The 15,432-nt window shown below is 49.9% G+C and overlaps 1 protein-coding gene across 1 annotated transcript; it reads left to right on the top strand.

The window, feature by feature from the left end:
- The first annotated feature begins 3,107 nt into the window (after window positions 1-3,107).
- LIN28A (lin-28 homolog A) lies at window positions 3,108-14,259 on the top strand. The gene is made up of 4 exons (XM_036444373.2): window positions 3,108-3,138; window positions 3,599-3,783; window positions 12,548-12,732; window positions 13,973-14,259. The coding sequence occupies exons 1-4, from the start codon at window positions 3,108-3,110 to the stop codon at window positions 14,187-14,189; spliced, it is 618 nt and encodes a 205-aa protein (XP_036300266.1). The 3' UTR covers window positions 14,190-14,259.
- The last annotated feature ends 1,173 nt before the right edge of the window (window positions 14,260-15,432 follow it).

The raw sequence follows: 15,432 nt of genomic DNA, 5'->3' as shown, positions 1-15,432 counted from the left end.
CTCTTCCTCCCTTTTTTAAAAAAAATATATTTTATTGATTTTTCACAGAGAGGAAGAGAGAGGGATAGAGAGCTAGAAACGTCGATGAGAGAGAAACATCGACCAGCTGCCTCTCACCCCCCTCCCCCACCGGGGACGTGCCCGCAACCAAGGTAGATGCCCTTGACTGGAATCGAATCCGGGACCCTTCAGTCCACAGACTAACGCTCTACCACTGAGCCAAACCAGTTTGGGCTCTCTCTTCCTCCCTTTAAAAAATAAATAAATAAATAAATACTTAAAAAGATGTAACTATATATCAGGCACTATTTTAAAAGCTTTATCTACAAGATCTATCTCTTTAAAAATTGATTTTTAAAGAGAGAGGAAGGGAGAGGGATAGAGATAAGCTGCCTCGATGCTCAACCACTGAACCACATCTGCTGGGCTACACAATCTATCTTCATCCTTATAATAATTCTGAGAGTAAAATATTTTCATTATCCCCATCGGACAGAGGAGGAAATGGAGGCATACAAAAGTTAAGGAACTTACTCCGTGTTACAGAGCTGTAAATAGTAAAGCTTATCACTGAACATGGGCAAGATGACTTCAATGCCTGTGCTCCTATGAAAAGTGCTAATAATTAGGTAAATAACTTGAAAACAGGATTCATTTTTTATGCTCTAGTTTACTTGGAATCAGAAAATATCACCTCTTTTCTCATTCTCATGGCCATGTTCAGTTATACCCATTTTTCTCGAGGGGAGCTTGAAATACCTGTACTGCCCTCATAGGATCATGCATTGATGGAAATGCCCTTTTTAGCATTCAAGAAAAACCCTACATTCGTCTCAAGTCTATCAGGATCACAGGGGGGATGAGAAGAATCAGGCTTTCTGGGAAGGACTTGGAGGTGGAGACTCAAGAAGGCATTCTCAAAGCTGGGAGCCCACAGAGCGAGGCTTGATTCAGCACCGCGGACAGCGCCCCCGGAGTCCTCAGGACCCTGGACAGAGACACTGGTGTTGACTGCGGAGAGGACTCTCACGTGAGAGCGGATCTACGGAAACCAGAACATTAAATCCCTACTCTCAGAGTCTCTTTTCTTCAGCCACTCTTCAGTTAACCGAACTCAATCACTCCTGAATATTAGGAACAGAGGTACAGAGAGTGAACATATTTTTTAAGGGCGCTAGTAACCAGAGCAGATAAGACTGTTAGGTGGGGAGGAGTAGGAAAATAAAAAATAAAAAGACTTAGGCTGATGTTCTCAGAAAACTCTTGCAAGATTAAATTAGGGTTCTCAGCTGAGAGCGGGGGTTGCTATGATATTTGTTAATGGTATGTATTTTTTAGGTTGAATAGCAAAGGGTTGTCCTTTTTATCACTCAAAATCCTCCCTCCATCTCTTACACTCAAGTTTTAGTCTCTTGGGCAGCACCCCATGTAGGAAAGAGAAATAATCTGTCCGCAGTCCCTTGCTCCCTTCACCACCTACCCCTTCCCTACCACCACTCATCTCCTTTCTCTTCCCCAAACGCAGACGTGAGCGCGGGCACAAGGGCGCAGGGCGAGAAGCAGTTGGGTTTTTTGCACTCAGAGCAAGCAGAAGCCCCCGAAAGCAGGCTCTGTCCCTTTAAATGGGCTACAGCAGTGGGGGAGGGGAACTGGCCGGAGCAGGCATTGTCCAGTTTGAACTGAGCACCGGAAGTGAAGGGGCAGGGCTAGGGCCGTGCACTGAGCCCCGGGCCATTGTCCATCTCCGACCAGGGCACTAGCCACCCCCTGGCCAGCCCCCTTCCTCTCCTACAAGGGGAGGCTGCTTCTTAAAACAAGGGGAGCCCCAACTCTATAGTTTTCCCCCCAACCCCACTGTGGGGCGGGAGCACGCTTTAGGATTTAGGGGCTGAAACGCCGGGTAGTCTGGGAAACCCAAGAGTGTCCGGAGGCTGGAGGAAACGCCTGGACCCGCCTGCCCACCTAGTTCCTCTCCCGGCAGCTGCTAGGGAGAGGATGGGGACGGGGCAGCCCGTGCCGCTGGTGGAGAGAGGCACACTGCAAGCCTCTGGGGGTTCCTCCTGCTCTGTCAGAAAGCTCCACGTGGGGTCAACTTTGGACGCAGATTGGGAAGGAGAGAAGGGGGGATTCTTTACACAGAATCAGTTAGGGGCGCTCTGAGACGCTCAGGAAAACTCAGGCGGTAACTCAGGGAAGCGGACCCTCAGAGACAACAGACTTTGAGAGGCAGCAGCGCCTTGGTCTGGACTGGAGATCAGTCCTTTGGGGTCTCCAGTCCCCCCCACCCCCCCACCCCCCGCTTCCCTATCCCAGGCTTCCTGGTTTAGTGAACTCCAGGTCTATGGAAGCACACGGGGGCGGGGGGTGAGAGCGGGTCAGCGCCGAGCGGCCGGGTCAGCGCCGAGGCCCGGAGGGGAAGGGAGGGGGAGGGGCGCGGGAGGGCTGGGGGAGGGGGAGGGCTCATCCATTTCTCCCTTGACAGGTGGTTTGTGTCTCTGATTGGCCAGCGCTGCCGGGCGCACACCTCCCTCCCCCAACTCTCTGGAATGTATAATTATCTGCGCGGGGGGCGGGGGTGGTGGGTGAGTGTGTGTGGGGAGCAGTCACGTGGTTTTAAAACTACACTCCCACCCCCCACCCCCCACATACAGTAGTACCCTCACCTGTATGCTGCTTTGGGGACCTCCCTCCCCCCCACTCCCAATGAGTCCTCAAAGTGAAGAATTTCAAATTCCGAGTACTCAATACTTGTAGGGCGGGCGGCCCCTCTTTCCAGATGTGTGTGGGGAGGGGGTGTCAGACCTCCAGGTTCTGGGAAGGGACACCCCAGAGGTGTCAGGGGACGCAGGGTGGGGGAGGGCCGGAGCCGGAGTGGAGGGAGCGGGAGGGGGGAGACGAGGGAGGAGAGGGGAGGGGGCTGCCCGCGGGGGGTTGGGTCATTGTCTTTTAGAATTTGGGAGCCTTTGAAAGGCCGTGGGCCCTCCCACCGCTATTGTGCTGGGGAAGATGTAGCAGCCTCTCCTCGGAGCCACCCCTTTGCCTCCGGACTTCTCCTGGGCCAGCAGCCGCCCGACCTGGGGCCCGGGCCGCGGGCCTCGCCGACTACCATGGGCTCCGTGTCCAACCAGCAGTTTGCAGGTTCGAGCTTGGCGCTTCCTGGGGACACCCTAGGCTGCAGGGGCGCCCAACAAGCCACCGAAAAGGGAGGTGGGAAGGTGTCCTCCGGGCTGGCCGGAGGACCCCAAGTCTGCCTTTCAGGGGGCCATGCCTGGAGCAGGGGACGCTGGTGCCCGCGCGGCGTGCACGCCGAGGCTGCGGGGGCAGAGGGAGAGGAGAGGAGGGGCCTGCCCGGCGGTCTGTCCCGGGCAACGTGTTGTGGGAAAAAGAGCAAAACTTTCGGGGCCCCTGTGGCCTCTGTGAGCTCGGGGAGCGCGGGAGGCAGCCGGGACAGGTCTCGGACCGCCGGCCGCTTACTTATTAGCTGCAGCCTCCGGGGGTGCACCCGCGGGCCGGACGGTCGGGTGTCCCGGCCGGAACTCTGAGGGGGTCCCCGAGCCCGCGGCCCCCAGCTGAGCGCCCCCCGTCCCCCCGTTCCCAGGTGGCTGCGCCAAGGCGCCGGAGGAGGCGCGGGAGGACGCGGCGCGGCCGGCGGAGGAGCCGCAGCTGCTTCACGGCGCCGGCGTCTGCAAGTGGTTCAACGTGCGCATGGGCTTCGGCTTCCTGTCCATGACCGCCCGCGCGGGGGTCGCGCTCGACCCGCCCGTGGACGTCTTTGTGCACCAGGTGAGGCCGATCCCGGGAACTTGGGCGGGAAGGGGGCACTGGCGCGCACAATCCGGGGTGGGCGGCCACGCGGGGCCGCGGGATTGGGGGAAATCCGGGGCCCTCATTGTGCGCCCCCGTCTGCGCGGGGGTGCCCCTGGCCGGAGCCCCGGTCACCCCTCCGGGACGGGAGCGAGGGGCAGAGCCCAGGATCAGCACCTCCCACCCCCTTCCGGGAACCCTTCTGCCTCACCACGTGTTGGTTACCTCTCTCCCCCGGGAAGGAGGCAGGGGCAGGGAGGTGACCCCATGTGGCAGGAACTAAGGTTGTATTGTGCTGGCCGGTGGGGGGAGGGCGGGCAGGCCGGCCAGGGAAGCACATGCCCGGCCCTAGCGGGGCCCTCGGCGCCAGCGCGTTTCCCTAACTTGTGAGCGGAGCTCCCCCGGAGAGAGGGAGGGGAACGTCTCTGGGCCCCAAGGAGGATAAAGCTACGAAGTCAGTCCGATCTCCTCCCTGCGGCCGGAGTGGATTTGTCAGATCCTGAAAAGGGTCTATTTGGGGGGCTTGAAAGCTTTTCCCAACGACCGGCCTCAGGCATACCGTTTACCAACAGGGCTTCTTGCTGTCCAGATCCTACCAGAGAGAGGATCCTAAGGAGCCCGGCCTTAGGTTCCTGGGCCAGGCTGGGAGGGAGTTAGGTCGCAACCCCAAGTTCTCCGTTAAAGCGCAGCAGCGCGGTGGGGGGTGAAATTCTGGGTCGCAGGGCATGGGGTCGAGGGGGGCTAGCCCCTGGACCTATTCTCCACTTGTCATTTATGGCCCTGGACAGCCATTCATGCTGTCCGAGCATTTCCAGCCTCAAACAAGGAGCCCGGGACCTCAGGATTCGTCCTTCCTGGTTCCGGGCCTCCCTCTCACCTCTTCCCAAAGGTCTCCGCACCCTTCCGTTGGTCCTGGGACACCAGCTACCCATAACACGGAAAGGAAGTTGCTGCCTGCGCCCCTTTCCCTTTTGTTGGAGGTTTGGGGTTGGGCTGAGAAAAAGAAATTGCTAATCCCAGGGTAGGGTGGCACCCAGGCCGGGCAGGGAGGGGTTACTTCTGGAAGGTTGGCTCTAGGAGCCATGGGGGAGGGGAGGGAGGGGAGGATGTGGGGATTAAGGGTTGGAGCCTGAGGGATGGTATTCTGGAGGGGGAGGGGTGGGGAAGGGAGATGCTGGGTGGACTGGTTGGAAGTCCTCATGGAGGATGTAGAGTGAGGGGAACAAGGGGGATGGAGGATGCAAGATGGGGACCTGCCCGTTCATGCTGGTGACTTGGGGTCACTGGACTCCTTGAACATCTGCAAAGGACGCTTACCTACCCCCTTACAGCACGTTCTTACCCCTCACCCCCCGCCAGACAACTAGTTCTAGCTGGGGACATCGCCATCTTTCCTGTCTCATTTACATATGTGTTTGATAACCACAGGAAGTAACTGTGGGAGAAAGAAGGGAATTGGCCTCTTTAGAGATCTATTCAATCACTTTATTACAGGAACCAGCTTTGAATGGCCCTCCTCGGCAGGGTGCCAGCCCCCCCACGGCCATCTATCTCATCACAAAGAGATTATAATCCCTCCAGGTCTGGAGATGGACTAGACGGCTTCCCCAATTTTGGGAGTCCTGGGAGTAAGAGTCAGAACCAACCTTTTCCTGCTTTCATGCCTGAGGCTGCCAAACAGGGAGGGGCTTAGGGGAATGTGACCCCAACCAGAAACTTTCCTCCACCCCAGGGCTCTTTTGGCTGGTCTAATCCAGTAGACATTTGACAAATGACTAACTCCAAATAACTACTGAATTTAATATGTATGTATGGGAACCCCGAATCTAGGAGACTCAGAGACCCCCACATGCACAGAGATTTAAAAATATAAAGGGAACTTGGGTAAGACATTCTGAGCTAGGGATAGGATAAGGTGCCCTGGGGGCTTCAAAGGGTTACTGCAGTACAATAAAAGCAGATGTTCAGTAAATAGGAGTTTGTCCAGCTCTGTAGGTCACCTCTGATACACTCTTACTATGGGCTAGGGCCCCAATTCAAGTTCTTATAGGTAGGGGCTGAAGTTTCTCTTGAGCCTATAGCTTCATCTTGAAAACAACCCACTTCCCCCAGAAGCACATCTTGGTGTGGCTAGTTCTGAACTCCCACAGTGATCAAGCCCAAAGCCCAGCCCCGGGGGAGATTTTCCTGAGCAAATGGATCTGTACCTCCAGGCTCTTACCCCGAGGATCTAAAGCAACTGGGAATGTTGGATTGAGGAAAGCAGGAACCTTCAGTTTGGGGAGTGGAGCCCACACACGCCATCTGGTTCAGATGTGTTATCCAGGAGATGACCTGGACTTCAGTTTTGGAAGGACATTCCACAGGTGAACCAGTTATCTGGAGGGAGTTGAGCTAGGATAAGGAATCAAGAATTTATGAGCCACAGTCACGGGACAGTGACGGAGCCTTACTTGCTGGGTCTTGATAGCACACTGCCTGGGCTTGAATTAACCCTGAAACCCTAGCGTAGCAGTAAGTTAGACTAGTGATTTCAGTCCCTGCGCTTGAGAAATTGGAATTATTCTTGTGGAAATCTAGTTCAGAGGAATTAAGTAGTTGTAGGCTGATCCCTAAATATTGCCATGGGGGAGGAAAGTGTTCCCAAAGTGGGGGGAAGGGTAAGACATTTCTCTTTAAGAAGAAAAACACCCCTCCTTTGGCTGCTGGTGGTGGGCAAGGAGAGGGGGGGGCAATTTAACATTTTTTTTCCCCTTTCCAAGTGAGCCTATTTAGTGCCTAACCACTACTGCTCCCTCTCACTTTACGCCCCCCAGGTGTGAACGAGTGAGAAACAAAATCCAGCCTCAGCCTTTAAAAAAACTAAAGCAGCGATTTCTCATCAGCCCCAGGTAGTTGGATCTGGAACTCTGCTGGGGATTGAACCCACAACCTAGGTTATGTGCTCTTACCAGGAATCGAACCCACCACGTTTTGGTGTATGGGGTGATGCTCCAACCAGCTGAGCCACACAGGCCAGGGCCCAAATATTTAAGAAATAGCTATCTGGCTAAAGGGCTCTATTAGAAGACTTGAAGGCAAAGAAAGAGCCCTAATTTGACCTAGGGACCGAGTTTGGGTTGGGGGGTGGGTAGTATGTGTGTAAAGAGATCTTTCACCTGGTTTAAACATTTCTGGTATCTGATTACTCACCTCCTATCTAGGTTAGTGATGTGCTTGTCTTATCTCCTCACCTAACCTGTAAGCTCTTCCACGAGAGGGACCCACTAGCTATCTGGTTAGTTTTCTAGTTCACAGTTGGTAGGCTGAAGGAATGAATGCAAAGAAGCATGGTATTCCTGAATGATCCGATACACAAACAGTTTGGGGTCCTGGTCAGCAGAAGTCTTCCTCCAGAGCAGAAAACCTGAAATGGGGAGGGGATGCTAACTGTTGGCTGCTCTCTGGATGGGTTTGGTGGTTATTCATTAGTTATTTCAATTCCATCTTTATAAAACAGATTTTGACTTTCAAGGAAGTTGGTAGAGAAGTACCTGGATTAGTTTGAGCGTATGGGTTTTCTTGGGTCCTTTTCTACCTGAGAAGACATGCTTACTACACAGTTGTCCCCAGTAAAGGCTGAACCACCATCCTAAGCAAAGCTTCCACCATGACAAATTTAGAACTTGTATTTGGTGACATTGCTACTTGCCCTGGATGTCATTTTCAGTGACTTTCCCCAGGGCAGATAGATTCTGGAACATTCTTAATCAAAGTATAACGCTGTCCTTCTGGGTTCAATTTGGGGGGTGGGGTAGAGGGAAAACCTCTACTCCTCCTTCCTGCGGGCATGAATAATAATTGCTTAATTACTATGTGTTGAGTCTTGGGAGGTCAAAGAAGGTGGTGGAGGAGGAAGAGGAAACTAAAGAATAGTACACAATTAATACAGGCTAATTTTAAATGATCTCAGCTTGGAGTTAATTTAATTTAGATAGGAATCCGAAATCCAAGTTAATGGCTTTTGTAAATGGCACAGGCGCAGGGTTACTAGCTTAAAATTCCAAGATTCTTCTGTGCTCCCAGTGGGAGGGCGGGGGCAGGGTGAGGAGTGAGCACCCCTTCTAATTGGGACTCACCCTGGACGGGTCCTCCTCTGAGTGCAGTCCCCTTGACACTCCACTTTCCTGAGGACAGAAGAGATGTGCACCGCAGTGTCTGGGAAGAGAAATCTAGGCGAACACTTCTGTCCACAGGCAGCTCCTTCTGCTGCTGGTCTCCCTCTGGCTGCCTTTGTACCGATGGGCTGATGAGCAGCGCCATCTGGTGGAGAACTCCAGGCAGGAGCTGCGGTCCTGGCTACTGTGTCTGAGCAGAAGTGATTGGGGATTCTGGACAGATCTTTCCTCATCCTCCCTAACAAGTAAACTGTCATAAACTGGAGAACCAGCTGGTTTGTTCTAGCCCCACCAAACCCTTCTATTTTCAGAAATGAAACTCAGGTCCAACCCTGAGAACACCACAGGACTGAGTCATTAAAATTAATTTCACCTGCTTTTTAATATTTTTTTAAAAATATATTCTTACTTACTGATTTCAGTGAGGAAGGGAGAAGGGTAGAAACATCAATGATGAGAGAGAACCCATTGATCAACTGCCTCCTGCATGCCCATCACTGGAGATTAAACCCAAAACACTGACCAGGCATCATCATAGGTCGATGCCTAGCCACTGAGCCATGCTGCTTTTTACTTTTAAATGTGGCTTTTCGAAAGTTTTAACATGTCTATGTGACTTGCATTACAGTGCATAGCGCTGGTTCTAGAGGCAGGCTAGTTGCAATCAGTCCAGCTGTACCCCTCAGTGATTTGGGCAAAGTGCTTAACTCCTCTGCCTTCATTGTATCAGCTGTTCAACGGGGGTCATAGTCATAATAAGGCCTATCTCACGGGCTTGGCATTGATGTTTCTCTCTCCCTCTCTGAAATCAATAAAAAGATTTAATTTAAAAAATAATAAAAATGAGAAAGGAGTGGTGTGACAAAAAGAGGGCTATGTTAGAGCTGGCAGGACCTCGTTAAGCAAATTGGGAAAGGAAGATTGGAGACCTGCCCTCCCCCATCGCTTTTATTTTATTTATTTATTTATTTTTAATTGTACAGAGTAATGTTTAATGTTCTCTTTTTTAAACTGATCAGCATTTTAAAGATATTAAATTTTAACAATATAAAGCTTTTTTTTCCTCCTCCCCCATCGCTTTTAAAATAATTTATCTGAATGAGTAACCCTAATTCTGGTTCTTGTTTATAGGATTTGACTGAAGGCACTGAATTGGGGGGCAGTGGGGAGAGAAGGGAGTCAGATCCTGTTTTATTTCCATCCCTGGAAGTGTGGGGTGGCAGGTCGGAGAGAGGAAAGATGGCTGCTGGAGGTGACTTTGGCAGACCCAGCAAGCTTGACTGGGGAAGATGGTTACCTCTACGGCCATTTCTCATACATGAAGAGGAAGGAAGGAACAGTGAATGTGGTGGGTGGGAGTCCTGGGGGTCGGGTGGGGTGATGTGTGGAATCTTGCAGCCTCTGGAACTCCAAGAATCTGACCATCAGAACCAACCAGTGTCAACTCTTTGTTTCCTGGGGCTGGGCTCTATTGGGGGAGCTCCAGGCTCACCCCTCCCCCCCAGCCTTTTCTTTCTTTTTTTTTCTTTCTTTTTCTTTTTTTTTTTTTTTTTTGAGGGGTTGGATGGGGAGAGAGGCGGCCCTGCTTTGTGTGTGGTTGGGGGCGGGGAGGGGGTGGTAGCAAGAATTTCTGGCTCCTTTCTGATGCAGGCCCTGAGAGGCTGGCTCAGAGGGGCAGCATGCCGATTACCTAGCTGATAAGAGAGGAATTCAAAGTATGCGTTTCAGGAAGGGGCAGAGGGGGCCAGGGGGCAGGGAGCCTCCCCTGGAGACCTCCAGTCCCAGACCGGTTGTGGGGAGGTGCCTGCAGGTTTTTTTTTGTTGCCGCTGTCCTGTTTTTAACTAAATGAAAGTCTTAACCAGACCACAGACAGTCAACTTCATATAGTCCCCACGTCCCCATTTATGTTATCTCCGTAAGCCTATGAGGCATAGATAAGGAGAGTCATCCTGTGTAAATTGAGCTCACAGGAGATAGTTTTCTGGATTTCCACTGCTAGTTAGTGATAAAAACGCCGAGTGAAAGTTCCCACTGTTACCCTACCCTGATCCAGTTTGAAGAGGTTGATAATAATTGCTACTCCTTGGAGATGTATGTGTTCATTCCTTCTCACGCATAGAACCTCACAGCACTACCATAAAATCGCTATTCACTTCTATTTTGTAGGTTAGAAAGGAGGAAACGGGGCCTCAGACTTGTTCTTAATCACGTATCTGCTGAATCACAGCCAGGCCCCGGGGGTGTATCAGCTTTGGAGAGGCTGGAGTTGCCTGCCCTTGGTTCAACTCCCCCAGCATCTCCTCGTTCACTCTGGCTTGTCTCAGCTCAACAAAAGACAAATCAAGGCTAACTTCACATTCAGGGCGTCACCGGGTAACGGTAGAGCCTTTTGGCAGATGCCGAGGGTCTGAGGCAGAGGGGGGAATGGCTGACCACGGTCACGCTGCCAGATATTGGTAGAAGCAGCATTTCCTGAACCAGGATGTGTCTGGGACCTAATCAATCAACACGTAAATCTCTACTGAGTAGCCTGTGCTCTTCACTTGCTTCTAAATTGCTTCGATGGAAGTTTCTCCTTAAGCAATTCCATGTGGATGAAAACAAAAATGTAAGCAACTGATGAGCTGGGGATCCCATCGGGCACCGAGACCCCCTCCACCAACAGCATAAAACACTGCTCTCGCTGATCCTGCTCCCTCCAGCCGCAGGGCAAGGGCCACGGTGGTCCCCTTTGCTTCTCTGAGCCTTGTTTTCTCTGATGATGACACCTTGCTGATATTTGTCCATGTAAATGGAAGAAGCTGGAATGGAGTCTGTTCTGGGTAGGGCCTGGGAGGGACTGTCCCCTCCAGCAATGCATTGTTGTTAAGCAGGAAGTGGCGAGGTGGAATGGCCCTGAGCTTCAAATCGGGAGCCCTAGGTTCTTCTTCTTTTTAAAAAAATATATTTTATTGATTTTTTACAGAGGGTAAGGGAGAGGGATAGAGAGCTAGAAACATTGATGAGAGAGAAACATCGACCAGCTGCCTCCTGCACACTCCCTACTGGGGATGTGCCCACAACCAACGTACATGCCCCTGACTGGAATAGAACCTGGGACCCTTCAGTCCGCAGGCCGACGCTCTACCGCTGAGCCAAACCGGTTTGGGCATGCCCTAGGTTCTTCTGACACCAGGCTTTGCCACAAGCTAGCTGTGCAAGTAACTCCCACGGCTATCAACCATCCAGGCAGCCACGGCCACAAGAATGCAGTATTTTAATGGGATTGCTCCATACGTTATTCTAAATAGTTTTTTCTTTTAAAAATATTTGTTCATTTTTCCACGTCAGATAATTAAAATATACTCCTTTTTCATGAATCCAAAAATGGGTGAGCCATTATTTATGTACAAAATGCAGCAGTGAACAAAACAGGGACTTGACATTCTTTTAAATGGTTGCATGGTTGGTTTTTATTTTTTTAACTTTTTGTTTTGTTAATCCTCACCTGAGGATAATTTTTCCATTGATTTTTTTTTTTTTTTTTTTTTAAATTGAGAGGCAGCCAAAAGAGAAGGAAGGGAGGGAGAGGAAGTAAAGAAGGAAGGAAGGGAGAAACATTTGGTTGCCTCCTACACCAGGGCTGGGGATCAGACCTGTAGCCCAGGTGCTCACCCTTGACCTTGACCTGGAATCAAGCCCACCACTCTTCAAGAACTGATGTTCTAACCACTAGCACACCCATCAGGGTGTTGTGTTTTTCAAACCAATTAGATTGTCATGCTGTCTTTCAAATTACCTAGTTATATTCTGTTCTGTGGTACTTTTTTCTTTCTGATTAATAGTAGCTTTTTATAGTTTTATTAATCTAATTATTTGTCTTGATTTTATAGTTTTGGTCCTTTTTTTATAATTTGATATTTAAGTTCTGGAATGTATTTTGCATGCATATGATATAAGGTGCAGAATTCTGGCTTCATTTCCAACTAGAGAGCTAATGTTCTCTAGTATTATTGAATTGTTTTCCTCATCTATTGATTTCTCCACATATGCTTGTTTCTCCTAGTGATCTTTCCCTTATAATCTTCTGACTCATCTGTTTGGGTCATACTGTCTTTTTCTTTCAACTTTTAGTTATTTGATATAATTTCAAAGTTGGAAAGAGGTTGCAAGAATACTAAAAATTTCCATGTACGCTTTATTTTATGATTTTTATACTTGTTGACTTCTTTTTTTTTTTTTAATATATTTTATTGATTTTTTACAGAGAGGAAGGGAGAGAGATAGAGAGCCAGAAACATCGACCAGCCGCCTCCTGTACACCCCCCACTGGGGATGTGCCTGCAACCAACGTACATGCCCTTGACCGGAATCGAACCCGGGACTCTTCAGTCCACAGGCCGAGCTCTACCACTGAGCCAAACCGGTTTCGGCTATACTTGTTGACTTCTTAAATGCTATCTTTAAATTATTCCCTCCTATTTTACTTAGAAATTTAAATAAGAATAGCTGTATAAAATGTAATGTTTATATAACAGTTGTTCTTGGTTAATGTTATGTAGATTTCTTGTTCAACATTAAAGTCTACCATGTTCCCCTCCCGCAGAGTAAACTGCACATGGAGGGCTTCCGGAGCCTGAAGGAGGGCGAGGCGGTGGAGTTCACCTTTAAAAAGTCGGCCAAGGGCCTGGAATCCATCCGAGTCACCGGCCCCGGTGGGGTGTTCTGTATTGGGAGTGAGAGGCGGCCCAAAGGGAAGAACATGCAGAAGCGCAGATCGAAAGGAGACAGGTATGGATTGGACGGTGGTTTGTGTGGGCATGCTGGGGATGGGGAGCGCTCTCTCCGTCTTGTCTCATTACTTGGACCAGGTTGCCATTGACCCATGAACCAGGAGGTCACTGTTCGGCCCAGTTAGGGCACATGCCTGAGTTTTGAGCTCAATCCCTAGTAGGGGGTATGCAGAATCTCCAGAATCTCCAGCTTTTGAAAAGTGGCCTGGATATAGGGCAGGTGTTTTCCTTTTAAAGGAGGATATGTAATAAGCTGATCCATGATTCTCTTATCACCGGTGTTTCTATGTCTTTCTCCCTTTCCCTTACTCTCTGAAATCAATAAAAATATACTTTAAAAAAATAAAGCAAAATGAAGCCTATGGTCCCTGGCAACGTCTATGTGGTTGGGTACCTGCTATGGGTGTGGAAAATGAGAAGAGGGCAGTATGTGAGGAGGGCGTTTGAAAGTAATTTTGCTCTGGGAGCTCTATTCTCAATTCCTAAATGGGAAGAGTGATGTTAACCTCACATGATTGTTTTAGAACTAAAGAAGAATGAAATGAAAGTGTAAGTTGTGGGAACAAGACTGTGTGTCTGTACTTGTTGCTCCTTCACCGGGTCTCCATATGACGTCTCGTTCATCTTAGCTTTGTGCTCAAACAGATCTTATAATCTGACTCCTTAGTGTTTTTTTTTTAAGGGTATGTTAGAGTCTTACCTATCCCCCAAATTGCAGTGCTCCGTTCGGGTCTGTGGTTTCTCTTCTTGGTATTTCAGTATTTTCTAGATGACATGAATTTGAAGATCATCCAGACAATTGCAGGTTTGGAAAGGATTTCAAGATATCTAGTCAGCCCTAGCTGGTTTGGCTCGATGGGTAGAGCGTTGGCCTGCAGATCCATATCCCTGCCCTGCTCCCCAGGTTCAATTCCAGTTAAGGGCATGGACCTCAGTTGCAGGCTCCTCCCCGGCCCTGGTCTGGGCGCATCAGGAAGCAACCAAATAGATGTGTTTCTTTTATATCAATATTTCTCTCTGTCCCTCTCTTTTCCACTCTGTAAAAATCAATGGGAAAATAGCCTTGTTGAGGATTTAAAAAAAAAAAAAAAAAAAAAAAAGGCTTCTGGTCAGATTTCTCCTTTGATGCGTGGAGAAATTGGTTTCCAGGAAGGGAAGAGCTAAGTGTCCTCACTCAGAGAAAGGCTTCTGAGCTCTTCTCACTCCTTTCTCAACTTTACCATCCTGCTTTTTACCAGGTGCTACAACTGTGGAGGTCTAGACCATCATGCCAAGGAGTGCAAGCTCCCGCCCCAGCCCAAGAAGTGCCATTTCTGCCAAAGCATCAGCCATATGGTGGCCTCCTGTCCACTGAAGGCCCAGCAGGCCCCCAGCTCACAGGGAAAGCCAGCCTACTTCCAGGATGAAGAAGAAGAGATCCATAGCCCGGCCCTGCTCCCAGAATCCCAGAATTGAGTCCGAGTGGGTGCCGGGGGCTATGCCTTTGTGATCAGAAAGGTTCAAGGAGCAGGCATCAATCGGCAGATCGGAGAAAGTGGGGACAGGGTGGGTAGGGGGCAGCAGGCACTGCCACGTATCTCTGGCCGGGTTCCACAGCATCACCCCCTCTTCCCTCTTGGCAGGGGGGGAGGGGTGAGGCAAAGGAACTCCAACTATACTTGATCCAAATGCGAGGGGGTTATCTGAGTCTCCACCCCAGAATCTCCAGCTTTTGAAAAGTGGCCTGGATACAGGGCAGTTGTTTTCCTTTTAAAGGAGGATCTGTAATCAGGATATTTCCCCTGCCAAAGTGAAAAGATGAACATGAGGCCAGAACCCAGACCACAAACAACTGCATTCTGTGGGAGGGAATCTCTCAGGGGTACGGCAGGGTTTTCCCACATCTTGTCCCCTTGTAACCCACTCTTGGGATCGGGTGCTGAAAATTGCCCCAAGCAAAGGGTTGTGACGATAGGCAAAAGGGATGCTCACTCCCACCCTATTTCTGGACCAATACAGTTTTATTTATTTGGTCCCTTGGGTAATGGCACCCTGGGCCCCACTTTCTCCAGGAGGCAGCTGCACTAGCTGTGTGCGAACGACGTATCTTGTGCATTTAGACTTTCTTTTTTTCTTTTTCGTAATATAAATATTCTGGGTTTGTATTTTTGTGTATTTTAATCTACAGCCCTCCTTCCTGCACTGTGTTCTCAGGTACATGAGCAATCTCAGGGATAAGTGGGCGGGAGCTCCGGGTCTGCACAGCAGGAATACTTTGTTTTCGCATCAGGGAGAACACCTATTTGGAGTGTATAGTCTATGGAACTACCTCATTTTTAACAATTAGAGCCGGATTTTCTGCCATAGTATCCTCTTGAAACCCCTCCACCTTCAATGTTTTGTGGATGGCTAGAATTTAATGGGGTAGCCCCATTCCTTGATCTACTAGAAGACTGGAAATTGGTCTGAACGGGAATCAGTGGTTGGTGCAAAGGTTAGGAGAGGCTGGGCTAGGTGAAAGGCACAGAGGGGAAGCCAAGGTGAGATGCAGGATGTCTATTTATGTGTAACCTGTTTTATACCTGCAATCCCAGGGGTTTGGGACTCACATTACATACCAAATCCATCCCTACCTGGATTGGGCTAGGGCCTACCAGGCACAACAAGGTGTATGTATGTATTGATAAAGAGCTTTTAAGAACACTACCTCTCTATCCAT

This window comes from Pipistrellus kuhlii, unplaced genomic scaffold, assembly GCF_014108245.1.
Source record: "Pipistrellus kuhlii isolate mPipKuh1 unplaced genomic scaffold, mPipKuh1.p scaffold_m20_p_2, whole genome shotgun sequence".
Taxonomy (NCBI): domain Eukaryota; kingdom Metazoa; phylum Chordata; class Mammalia; order Chiroptera; family Vespertilionidae; genus Pipistrellus; species Pipistrellus kuhlii.
Note: the sequence above shows the minus strand (reverse complement) of the source record. Positions and strands in the feature narration are given on the sequence as shown.

Excerpts from the sequence above, each read along its gene's own strand:
- LIN28A (XM_036444373.2), top strand. The coding sequence starts at position 3,108 with ATGGGCTCCGTGTCCAACCAGCAGTTTGCAG. Across the intron at positions 3,139-3,598 it reads GTCCAACCAGCAGTTTGCAG|GTGGCTGCGCCAAGGCGCCG; the intron begins GTTCGAGCTTGG and ends CCCCGTTCCCAG. Across the intron at positions 3,784-12,547 it reads TGGACGTCTTTGTGCACCAG|AGTAAACTGCACATGGAGGG; the intron begins GTGAGGCCGATC and ends CCCCTCCCGCAG.